The sequence below is a fragment of the Entelurus aequoreus genome, linkage group LG16 (genome assembly GCF_033978785.1).
Source record: "Entelurus aequoreus isolate RoL-2023_Sb linkage group LG16, RoL_Eaeq_v1.1, whole genome shotgun sequence".
Classification (NCBI taxonomy): Eukaryota; Metazoa; Chordata; class Actinopteri; order Syngnathiformes; family Syngnathidae; genus Entelurus; species Entelurus aequoreus.
Genome location: NC_084746.1, coordinates 37,422,443 through 37,435,283, shown reverse-complemented (window position 1 = coordinate 37,435,283; position 12,841 = coordinate 37,422,443). Strand labels below are relative to the sequence as shown.

The 12,841-nt window shown below is 38.5% G+C and overlaps 1 protein-coding gene across 3 annotated transcripts in view; it reads left to right on the top strand.

The window, feature by feature from the left end:
• The window catches only part of LOC133630931 (voltage-gated potassium channel subunit beta-1-like), a 137,299-nt gene that overhangs the window by 119,852 nt on the left and 4,606 nt on the right, over positions 1-12,841 (top strand). For all 3 annotated transcript variants that reach the window (XM_062022788.1, XM_062022787.1, XM_062022786.1), the window contains 5 exons: positions 2,738-2,823; positions 7,684-7,804; positions 7,880-7,974; positions 8,114-8,234; positions 12,290-12,378. In XM_062022788.1, the coding sequence (XP_061878772.1) occupies positions 2,738-2,823; positions 7,684-7,804; positions 7,880-7,974; positions 8,114-8,234; positions 12,290-12,378 (512 nt within the window). The remainder of the gene's footprint in view (positions 1-2,737; positions 2,824-7,683; positions 7,805-7,879; positions 7,975-8,113; positions 8,235-12,289; positions 12,379-12,841) is intronic.

Here is a 12,841-nt window from a genome sequence, read left to right as displayed (position 1 = left end):
ATATATATATATATGTATATGTATATGTGTATATATATATATATATATATATATATATATATATATATATATATATATATATATATATATATATATATATATATATAAAAATAGAGAGGCTATATCTTCCCTACAAGCCTGCTCGTCAGGTGATTTTTACCCCAGCACTGTTTAACGGATAAACCACAGAATATATAAATATATATATATATATATATATATATATATATATATATATATATATATATATATATATATATATATATATATATATATATATATATATATATGGTTATATGCATGTATTTAAATATATATATATGCATATATTTACATATATACAGTAAAAATACACAAATCAAGACGTATATACATACACATACCTGTATATGCAGATATACACACATATGGATTTACTTATATACCAATATATATAGACATATACATATATACACAAATACATTTACATATATACACTTCTACACATATCGATATATATACACATACATACATATATGCATATATATACATACATGTATACACATATACATACATATACATAATTATATATATATATATATATATATATATATATATATATATATATATATATATATATATATATATATATATATATATATATACACACACACATATTAACTTTTTTTTTTTTTACGTAAGATTTTAAAGTAAAAAGAACCTGGAACATCTCAGTTGCCAAAATGTTAGCGTGTAATGTACAATGTTTATTTTTAACAGCATATAAATTAAAATGGGAAAACAGTACTAATGCTTTTACTGTAAAATCTACGGTAGTTTTTTTTTATATATATATAATCACAGTAAAATCCTGGCAACTGAGCTACCAGTTTTTTTTTACAGTATTTTTTTTTATTTTTTACAGAGTACAATTTGAAGGACAACTTGCTTTAAAATTGTGACTATAGCAGATATTTAGGTATTTATTTTGATTTTCACACAAACATGTTTGGAATTTACGATAAAATAAGATGCGTGGCAATATTCATTTGAAAAAAAAATAAAAAATTTAATTCTGTCAAAATTTAACATTTTATACATTTAGTAAGAAAAAGACATTAATACCTGGTGTTTGCGGGCCACTTGAAATGACGGGCCTTGAGTTTGACACCTGTGAAATAACCTGTGATTAATCATGATTAATCACAAGAGTGTGATTAACCTGATTTAAACAATCAGTCACTTGACAGCCCTACTCATAATATAATGGGACGGATGCTCTAAACGCCAAATCACCCACAAGTTGTAATGGACTTGCATGATAAATGCTGATGTTTCACCTGAGTTACACGGACGTCTGTTGCGATGATTCACTGTGGTTTAGTGCGGGGAAAACATTCGGAATTGGCAGCTAAGTATGGATTTGATGGTGGATCACGCCATTAAGATGTATTATTCACAGAAAATATACAGCTACATTTTTTTTCTTTTTACAACCTTCCAGTTCTCTCACTTGCCTGGTTTTTTGGCGATATTAGCTCTCCACCCACCTGAGACATACACGCACCATCCCTCGCCGAGACACATTCTGGTCCAGAAGAGAACTACAGATGAAAAGCAAAAAATGCACACTCTAAACTGGGGTTGTACCGTATACAGGTACTAGTATAATACCGCGATACTAATGAATCATATTCGGTACTATATCGGTCCCCCATCACCCCGCCCCCTGTTGTCGTCACGTCATGACATTGCTGGTTTTACGAGCAGAGGAGCATGTTCGGCACTGCACACGCACGGAGTACTTACAAGCAGACACAGTCTGTAGAAAGAAAAGGGAGAATGGACACATTTAGGCTTAAAAACTAAAGATAAAGGTGAAGTTATAACACTGAAACACCCTCAGGAAGAGGTGCTTTAAGACATGGCTAGCTAGCTAGTGGCTAAAGTCCATCCGCAGTCTGCATTGTTTTAGCTACTTCTAACTCACTAATCCTCGCCTCCATGGCGACAAATAAAGTATGTTTCTTAAAAGTATCATTACCAATGGAGGACGGGGAATAGCTAAACCTGCTTCACTACACACTGTAGGAGGATACAATAGCTCACCGGCGTCACAATGTAAACAAACACCATGGGTGGATCTACACCTGACATCCACTGTAAGGAGCGTATCTAGTCAATACTACTATGATTACGTCAATATTTTTTACCACCACAAAATCTTCTTTTGTTTTTTATTTATTTATATTATATATTAATTAACTCAGGAAATACGCCCCTGGAAACATGAGGACTTAAATTATGACCAATGTATGACCCAAATTTGTGGTATCATCCAAAACTAATGTAAAGTATCCAAACAACAGAAGAATAAGGGATTATTACATTTGAACAGAAGTGTAAATAGAACATGTTAAAACAGAAAATAAGCAGATATTAACAGTAAATGAACAAGTATATTAATAATCCACTTTTACAGCTTGTCCTTAGTAATGTTGATAAAATAACAGAATGATAAATGACACAATATGTTACTGTATACGTCAGCAGACTAATTAGGAGTCTTTGTTTGTTTACTTACTACTAAAAGACAAGGCATACGGCAAATGGTTAATTTGTGCATTTAAAGGTCGATTAGATAGCAAAGCGAGGCCAAAAAAGCCGTTGTTGTTGTGTTTTCTTCACTACATTGCTTTAGGTGACCACTAAGAATTGACGAGTGTTGTTTTCTTCTCTGTGTTTGTGTGTACAATAGAGATAGTGAGAGCCATGACACATGTGATTAACCAGGGCATGTCAATGTATTGGGGGACGTCACGGTGGTCCGCCATGGAGATCATGGTGAGTGACTACTGGCCTTCACTACAATAAACACTCAATATCATTGCATTTCTGGATGAACTTTTCATTTTTATTTTCACTTTAGTTCAACCTTTAATATAGCCTAATTTCCAACAAGTGGTAGGCTTAAATTCAGTTTGATTTTTTTGGCCAATTTTTTCGATAGAATCCACCCTCGTCACATTGTTTGTGACTTCAGTACATCACAGTTTTGTTTTGTTTTTAAACACTTTATAAAGCATATTTTACATATGTTTGGCCTAAATCAGGGGTGTAAAACTATTTTTTATTGAGGGCCACATCGCAGTAATGACTGCTTTCAGAGGGACACTTTTTTTAAATGTATTTACATTATGCATACGGGTAATAACGAGTGATTAATTATGATTAATTGAAATGCATATGCATTTGATTATTAGATATTTTTATGTATAACTTGCTTTAAAATCGTAAATAAAGGTGACAAGCAGATATTTAACTATTTGTTTTTATCTCTCAAAAATACTTTTTCACTACAGTATATAATAATATAATTGGCTTGATCAAATAATATTAATGTTTAAAATATGATTTTTTTTATGTCAAAATTGAAAGAACGAATGCATTTAGTAAAAACAAACAAGCAAAAAAATGTATTTTATTGAAACCCATTTTTTCCAGGCTTTCGCGGGCCACATAGAATGATGTGGTGGGCCAGGACTGGCCCCCAGGCCTTTAGTTTGACACCTGTGGCCTAAATTGAGCATGTTCAAGCATAATAATTGCTCAATTAATTATAACATATCAATACCACCGCAGTATTGGCCACGAGCTGGAACCAAACCAATGAAGGCACGCTGTTAAGTATCATGGCCACTGATTGGCCCACGTTCAAGAGTGTGATTAATTTGATTAGGAAAATTAATCACTTGACAGCCCTGTTTATAATTGATAATTTCTTCTTTACAGGAATTTATTTACCAAGGTCAGGCCAAGGACCGAATGTCCGCAAGAAATAAGGGTTTAATAATATGAATCAATGAATTTACAAAGTGAATTAATGCATAATAATACTATACAGAAACAAATCAGAATTAATTGAAATTGTAAATTCACATTTTCATTGACTAATTTATTCAAATTTTAATTAGAAAATAATTTGCCTTTAAATTAATTTATCTACAAACAAGCTACAAAACAAAAACATTTATTTAGTTCATTTTCAAACCAATCTGTAGCACCCTCTTTTGCATGTCACGCACTGTGCGTAAGCCCCACGATCCTTTGGGGCCCCCGTTTTGCATGAATAAACTCTTGTAAAATGTCAATTAATGAATGATATTTAGGGCATTTCAATGGAAATTTCACTGAAAACATATTCCTAGCCTCTGTGGCGTGCAGTGTGAGTGCTGAGCTGCTTACTACTGTACTTTCCAGGCTATAGCCGCACCCACCTCATTTTAGAATAAATAAATATTTGTACGTATATTAGTCGCACTGGACCATAAACCGCAGATATATACAGATACAATTTTTTTTTTATATAAATGTTTATTTACTACATACCTTAATTGTTTCCAAACGGTGCCTGTCACATAGCAGTAAAACGGCTGATCAAACAAAACAGAAGTTATCATCATGGACTCACTAGCTGTGGGAGCCAGATCTCCAATCAGCTAAACAGACTCAATAACTCCACGGTGACGTGTTGGTGAATGTATGAAACTGAAACAATGCAAAAATAATGCCATTGTAAGTTAATTATACTAACACGGACACTTGTAAACGTGTTAGCATATTGGATAGTGCTAATGATGTGACCTTGACCACATTACATAGCACATACAAAAACACAAAAACAAAAACAGACATCACACATGAGATGGTTTAGTAGGTATGAATTGTTTTAGTTATATTGTAAAACGTACAAACGTTGCTTGGAGCAATGAATGAAAAATCCTTACGAACAGAAACACCATGAATGACTTGAAGACAAAAAACGGGTTATACTTCCTGTTCAAGGCACGAAACGGGAAACACCGTACATTTTCAACCCGCGGCGCATGCAGTGAGCGAACTCGTCCAAAAGATGGCGAAATAGCACAGTCAATAACACACCTTTTCAGTGTGAAAATCCATCCATCCATCCATATTCTTCCGCCTATCCGAGGTCGGGTCGCGGGGGCAGCAGCCTAAGTAGGGAAGCCCAGACTTCCCCTCTCCCCAGCCACTTCGTCCAGCTCTTCCCGGGGGATCCTGAGGCGCTCCCAGGCCAGCCGGGAGACATAGTCTTTCCAACGTGTCCTGGGTCTTCCCCGCGGCCTCCTACCGGTCGGACGTGCCCTAAACACCTCCCTAGGGAGGCGTTCGGGTGGCATCCTGACCAGATGCCCGAACCACCTCATCTGGCTCCTCTCGATGTGGAGGAGCAGCGGCTTTACTTTGAGCCCCTCCCAGATGGCAGAGCTTCTCACCCCATCTCTAAGGGAGAGCCCCACCACCCGGCGGAGGAAACTCATTTCGGCCGCTTGTACCCGTGATCTTGTCCTTTCGGTCATAACCCAAAGCTCATGACCATAGGTGAGGATGGGAACGTAGATCGACCGGTAAATTGAGTGCTTTGCCTTCCGGCTCAGCTCCTTCTTCACCACAACGGATCGATACAGCGTCCGCATTACTGAAGACGCCGCACCGATCCGCCTGTCGATCTCACGATCCACTCTTGCCTCACTCGTGAACAAGATTTAGAGGTACTTGAACTCCTCCACTTGGGGCAGGGTCTCCTCCGCAACCCGAAGATGGGACTCCACCCTTTTCCGGGCGAGAACCATGGACTCGGACTTGGAGGTGCTGATTCTCATCCCAGTCACTTCAGTGTGAAAATGATTTGTTGAATACAAAACATTATGGCCATTAGCGAATACCATCCATTTTCTACCGCTTGTCCCTTTTGGGGTCGCTAGGGGTGCTGGAGCCTATCTCAGCTACAATCGGGCGGAAGGCGGGGTACACCCTGGACAAGTCGCCACTTCATCAGAGGGCCAACACAGATAGACAGACAACATTCACACTCACATTCACTCACTAAGGCCAATTTAGTGTTGCCAATCAACCTATCCCCAGGTGCATGTCTTTGGAGGTGGGAGGAAGCTGGAGTACCCAGAGGGAACCCACGCAGTCAAGGGGAGAACTTGTAAACTCCACACAAAAAGATCCCGAGCCCGGGATTGAACTCAGGACTACTCAGGACCTTCGTATTGTGAGGCACATGCACTAATCCCTGTGCCACCAGCGAATACATTTCCATAAATTAGCCGCACCGTTTCATATGCCGCAGGGTACAAAGCGTAGGAAAAAAGTAGCAATTTATAGTGCGAAAAATACAGTAGTCGTACTCCAATTAAGTTGGAGCTCTGTCAGGAAATTAAGCAGAGGTAGGTTTTATTTATGTTAAATGTGTTATTTTGCACTAACAAAAAAAATAATAAAACATTAATACTTTTCAATAAATAGGGTTTAGTGCAACAAAGCATCAGATTTAAAAAGTAAAAGTGTGTTTCACATAAATAAAGAAATGTGAAAAAAAAGTGTAATGAAGCACGGCATCATAATAAAAATCTGCTTAGGGACCTAATTTATCCCGAGTGTTACACAAAAGACAAATCAGCGTACTGATACCAAATTGCATATTGGCATATGGCAGAGGGCAAATATTTTGACTCGGGGGCCACATTGAGAGAAAAAAACGTGTCTTGGGGGCCAATGTGTATGTGTGTATAAATGATATATACACTACTGTACAGTATGTGTGTTTGGGTCTCTTTTTTTCAGGAACACTAATACCAAAAGTCACAATGTCCGATAGAGTTCTAAAAAAGTCATGACAGACCACCTCAAAAAAACGGATTGGAATTTTACGATTTTTTTACTGAATGGGACACCCAAAATGAACATTACAATAAAGAAAGTGGGATTTACAATATGAACAATGAACAATAAGGCGAAGTTGATATGAACAATGAACAATAAGGCGAAGTTGATAGAGTGGCTGTGCCAGCAATCGGAGTGTTGCTGGTTACTGGGGTTCAATCCCCACCTTCTACCTTCCTAGTCACGTCCGTTGTGTCCTTGGGCAAGACACTTCACCCTTTGCCTCTGATGGCTGCTGGTTAGCGCCTTGCATGGCAGCTCCCGCCATCAGTGTGTGAATGGGTGAATGTGGAAATACTGTCAAAGCGCTTTGAGTACCTTGAAGGTAGAAAAGCGCTATACAAGTATAACCCATTTATCATTTATCATTTAATATTAACAACATATGACCATCGCTCCTCCATAGACATATTTTACAATCAAGCAAAACACAACAAAAATGTAACAAACAGCACAGTATGAATGCAAAATGTAATAAACATCTTCAATAGGATATATTATCACTTTTATGCAGACATTTGTTGTAAAAATGTGCTTCCGCATCTGTTCCTGACACATGCGTTTGGGGCTGGCTGCTCTGAAAACAAACCCCGCCCACTCTGCTTTGTTCCTGATCTAAGATGCTGTGACGTAGATTACCGTAATAACTCATATAACACTCAAAAGCGCAGATTTCAACCATTGAAATACTTTTTATAGTTCGAGACTTATGGTCATTTAAAAACAGCACTGCACATCATAGTGGCGGTGACCGTTTTGATGTTAAAGGTATAAAAAAATTATGTAGAACGTCCGGCGGGCCGGATTGAAAATCTTAATGGGCCGCGGTCGTATTTTGCCCAGGTCTGGCATATTGTTTTAGGGCCGCAGTGCATATTTGAAAAAAAAAACTTATCAGAGTGCAGTTGTTTGCTTTGTCCCCTAATTTTCTGTCTCTTCTCATTTATTTAGGAGGCCTACTCTGTGGCCAGGCAATTCAATCTCATTCCACCAGTCTGTGAGCAGGCAGAGTATCATTTTTTCCAGAGAGACAAAGTGGAAACACAGCTGCCAGAGCTCTACCACAAGATAGGTCGGTTTCGTCATTCAACCCTTCCAGGCTCGCCCTGAAATTCTTTTGTATCGACCTGTCACTCTTTAATCACAGGTGTAGGTGTGGTCTCCTGGTCTCCTTTGGCCTGCGGCATCATCACTGGGAAATATGAGAACGGAGTCCCAGAAACCTCCAGGGCCTCCATGAAGGTACGGCTTGAGCTTCATTCTGACCACGAGCTTAGTGCACGGACCCTCCAGCGGGTACAGGCACGGAATGTGGTTTGCTTCGAACTTTGTGTTTCTGATTTACAAGTAATCTAATCCGCTCCTTTGTTTCATCTCGCAGCCATACCAGTGGTTAAAGGAGAAAATAACGAGTGAGGATGGAAGGAAACAGCACGCCAAGCTGAAGGAGTTGGCTCACATAGCGGAGAAGCTTGGTTGTACGTTACCCCAACTCGCTATCGGTGAGAGACTTTTAGGACTTTCTGTGTGTTTACTGTTTTGGACTTTTTTCATATCCAACAAAGAATTGTCCATAGAAAAAGTAAGATCTTTTGAAGTATTTGTTTGAGTACTCAAATAACATCAGATTACAAAGAAGAAATGGTTTTCGCTGCTACTGAAAGGAGAAGAAGAGGAGCAAGAGGGAGAGAGAGACAAAGAACTCTTCCACAACTTTATAACTTTTAGGAATGAGAGGAGGAGGAGGGGGTTTGGGGCGAAACCACCTGTCTCTGAGATGAACATTTAGACAAAAAATAATAATGTTGCCATTAGATAGGGACGGCGTGGCGAAGTTGGTAGAGTGGCTGTGCCAGCAATCGGAGTGTTGCTGGTTACTGGGGTTCAATTCCCACCTTCTACCTTCCTAGTCACGTCCGTTGTGTCCTTGGGCAAGACACTTCACCCTTTGCCTCTGATGGCTGCTGGTTAGCGCCTTGCATGGCAGCTCCCGCCATCAGTGTGTGAATGTGTGTGTGAATGGGTAAATGTGGAAATAGTGTCAAAGCGCTTTGAGTACCTTGAAGGTAAAAAAGCGCTATACAAGTATAACCCATTTATCATTAGATTACTCATATGGCAAAATAGCTCAAATATAATGGCAAAATCGTTGCAATATCCTGTCTGGCGATGTTTTGATTAGCCTCAAAGGATGAATAAAGTCGATCTAGGGTTGTATGGTATACCTGTACTAGTATAGTATCGCAGTACTAATGAATCAAAAACAGTACTATATGCTGTACCATTCATCCATTTTCTACCGCTTATTCCCTTTTGGGGTCGTGGGGGGCGCTGGAGCCTATCTCGGGCGGAAGGCGGGGTACACCCTGGACAAGTCGCCACCTCATCACAGGGCCAACACAGATAGACAGACAACATTCACACTCACATTCACACACTAGGGCCAATTTTTTAGTGTTGCCAATCAACCTATCCCCAGGTGCATGTCTTTGGAAGTGGGAGGAAGCCGTAGTACCCGGACGGAACCCACGCAGTCACGGGGAGAACATGCAAACTCCACACAGAAAGATCCCGAGCGCAGAATTGAACCCAGGACCTTCATATTATGAGGCAGACGCACTAACATATACCGGTTCGCCATATATATTTTTTTACAGGCATGACGGCACGTCGTCATCACGTCATGACATTGCTGGTTTTACGAGCAGAGGAGCATGTTCGGCAGCGCGCACACACGGAGTACTTACAAGCAGACACAGTGTGTAGACAGAAAAGGAAGAACAGACACATTTTGGCTTAAAAACTGAAAATAAAGGTGAAGTTATAAGGAAGAGGTGCTTTAAAACATGGCGAGCTAGTTAGCGGCTAATGTCCATCCGCAGTCTGCAGTGTTTTAGCTACTTCTAAATCACTAATCCTCGCCTCCATGGCGACAAATAAAGTACATTTCTTACAAGTAACATTATCACTGCAGGACGAGGAATAGCTAAACATGCTTCACTACACACCGTAGGACAGGGGTGGGCAATTAATTTTTACCGGGGGCCGCATGAGCTACCCGAGCACTGCTGGAGGGCCACATCGACAATATTTCAATAAAATTTTGCTCAATATTATTTTTGATATATACCGTAAGATAAATAATAATATTAATAATAATAATAGTAATACTTCAACATAGTGTGTGCAACAGCATTCCATGACTAATATAAATAAATTAACATTAATAATAAATGACAGTAAAATAAGCACACGTATGACTGAGGAGTCATAGTGTAACTTTGTGTGGTGTTTGAGTTGTCCGACTTTTTGTGTGGCCTTAAACGCACCAGTGGTTTAGTGCTATGCGTGTTGGTGACAGATGACAAGTTGGTTTTGGCCTGGTTTGTACGGCAGAAAATGACTAGTTTTTCGAGATAGAATTGTTTTACTCATGTTTTTGGTGTGGTTATGTCCGAATATAAACAGTTTTGTTCAATAAAGTGATCGATATAATTCCTGTCCTCGAAGCATCTCGATAGACGTTACAATAATTGAACGGTGTTCAATTGAACGGTGTTGACGAACACCATTAGGGCCGCTTGTTGTCACTGTCACTCAAAGTTGCATTGCAAAATTCCATAGAATAAATATGTTTATTTTGTTTATAATTCAGATGGGATTTGATTTGGTGCGCGGCATATACTTGCTGCGCGCAGCAGACGCTTGAGCAGTGCGCAATTGCGCAGGCACGCACCTTAGGTGAGGGGACGTTGCTTTGCAGTTCATGTGTTGTTGAAAACACGGCATTCCTCATCAACTTTTCTCTTTTTGGCGTCTCGGGTGTAAACCGTGCATCACTTGTCGCTGCATGTGCACCTTCACTCGCAGGTTACACACGGACACACGCCCATAAATAATACTTTTCAAAATAAAAGCAGCACAGTTGTATTGCGCGCAGGACATAGATGTTTTTTCAACTTTATTTTGTAATTGCAGTTGTTCACATTCACTCACAATCACGCATACGTCCACACGGAAGTAATACAAATAACGATTTTCAAAACAAAAGCAGCACCGTTGTATTGCACACTCAACATAGATACTTTTTAAAATTTATTTTGTAATTTATAATTGGCCTCACGCGGGCCGGACAGGGACGCACAAAGGGCCGGATGCGGCCCGCGGGCCGCAGAATGCCCAGGTCTGCCGTAGGAGGATACAATAGCTCACCGACGTCACAATGTAAACAAATACCATGGGTGGATCTACACCTGACATCCACTGTAATGATACTAAGTACAAGAGCATATCTAGTCGATACTACTATGATTACATCGATATTTTTTATCGTCACAAAATATTTTTTCTTTTTTTTCTTAAATTCATATCATATACATAAACTCAGGAAATATGTCCCTGGACACATGAGAACTTAAATTATGACCAATGTATGACCCTGTAACTACTTGGTATCGGATTGATACCTAAATGTGTGGTATCATCCAAAACTAATGTAAAGTGTCAAACAACAGAAAAATAAGTGATTATTACATTTTAACAGAAGTGTAGATAGAACATGTTCAAAGAGAAATCAACCAGATATTAACTGTAAATCAACAAGTAGATTAATAATCATTTTTTACAGTTTTTCCTTTATAATGTTGACAAAATAATATAATGATAAATGACACAATATGTTACTGCATATGTCAGCAGACTAATTAGGAGTCTTTGTTTGTTTCCTTACTACTAAAAGACAAGTTGTCTAGTACAGTGGTTCTCAACCTTTTTTCAGTGATGTACCCCCTGTGAACATTTTTTTAATTCAAGTACCCCCTAATCAGAGCAAAGCATTATTGGTTGAAAAAAAGAGATAAAGAAGTAAAATACAGCACTATGTCATCAGTTTCTGATTTATTAAATTGTATAACACTGCAAAATATTGCTCATTTGTTGTGGTCTTTCTTGAACTATTTGGAAAAAAAGATATAAAAATAACTAAAAACTTGTTGAAAAATAAACAAGTGATTCAATTCTAAATAAAGATTTCTACACATAGAAGTAATCATCAACTTAAAGTGCCCTCTTTGGGGATTGTAATAAAGATCCGTCTGGATTCATGAATTTAATTCTAAACATTTCTTCACAAAAAAAGAAATCTTTAACATCAATATTTATGGAACATGTCCACGAAAAATCTATCTGTCAACACTGAATATTGCATTGTTGCATTTCTTTTCACAGTTCTTTTTGACAGACATTTAAAAAAAATCTCATGTACCTCTTGGCATACCTTCAAGTACCCCCAGGGGTACGCGTACCCCCACTTGAGAACCACTGGTCTAGTATGTTCACTATTTTATTTAAGGACTACATTGCAAGAATAAACATATGTTTAATGTATCCTAAGATTTTTTGTTAAAATAAAGCCAATAATGCCATTTTTTGTGGTACCCTTTATTTAGTATCAAAGTATCAAAAAGTATCGAAAAGTATCAAAATACATTTTGGTACCTCTACCAAAATATTGGTATCGAGACAACCCTAAGTCGATCTATTTGTGTCTGTTTTTCAGCATGGTGCCTGAGGAATGAAGGTGTGAGCTCAGTACTGCTGGGATCCTCCAATCCAAGCCAGCTAACAGAGAATCTCGGGGCCATTCAGGTTGACTGAATATGTCTTATATCAGATCAGGAGTGTCCAACTCATTTTTATTGAGGGCCACATCGCATACATGGCGAAAAATATGGTAGTAAGAACGATGAAGTTCTTTATTGACACATTATTTCCAGGCTTTTGCGGGCCACATAAAATGATGTTGCGAACCAGATCTGGCCCCCGGGCCTTGAGTTTGATACCTGTGCCTTATATCATCTGTATTATTTACAGTGGAACCTCCAAATTTGAATTCCAAAAATGTATTTTTAAAGAACCACAAAAACTTACACTTTTTTTTTTGGTCACTCTTGGAAGGTCCCATATTATTATTTTTTATTTTAAACAAGTCTCAGAGGTCCCACAATCGTGTACTCAAGGTGCGTTGCCATATTCTAGCCTTTGATGTTTTAGACAGTTTTTGATGAGTCCTCCTGGGAACACCTTGTTTTGTGTGCAAGCCTTCATCCAA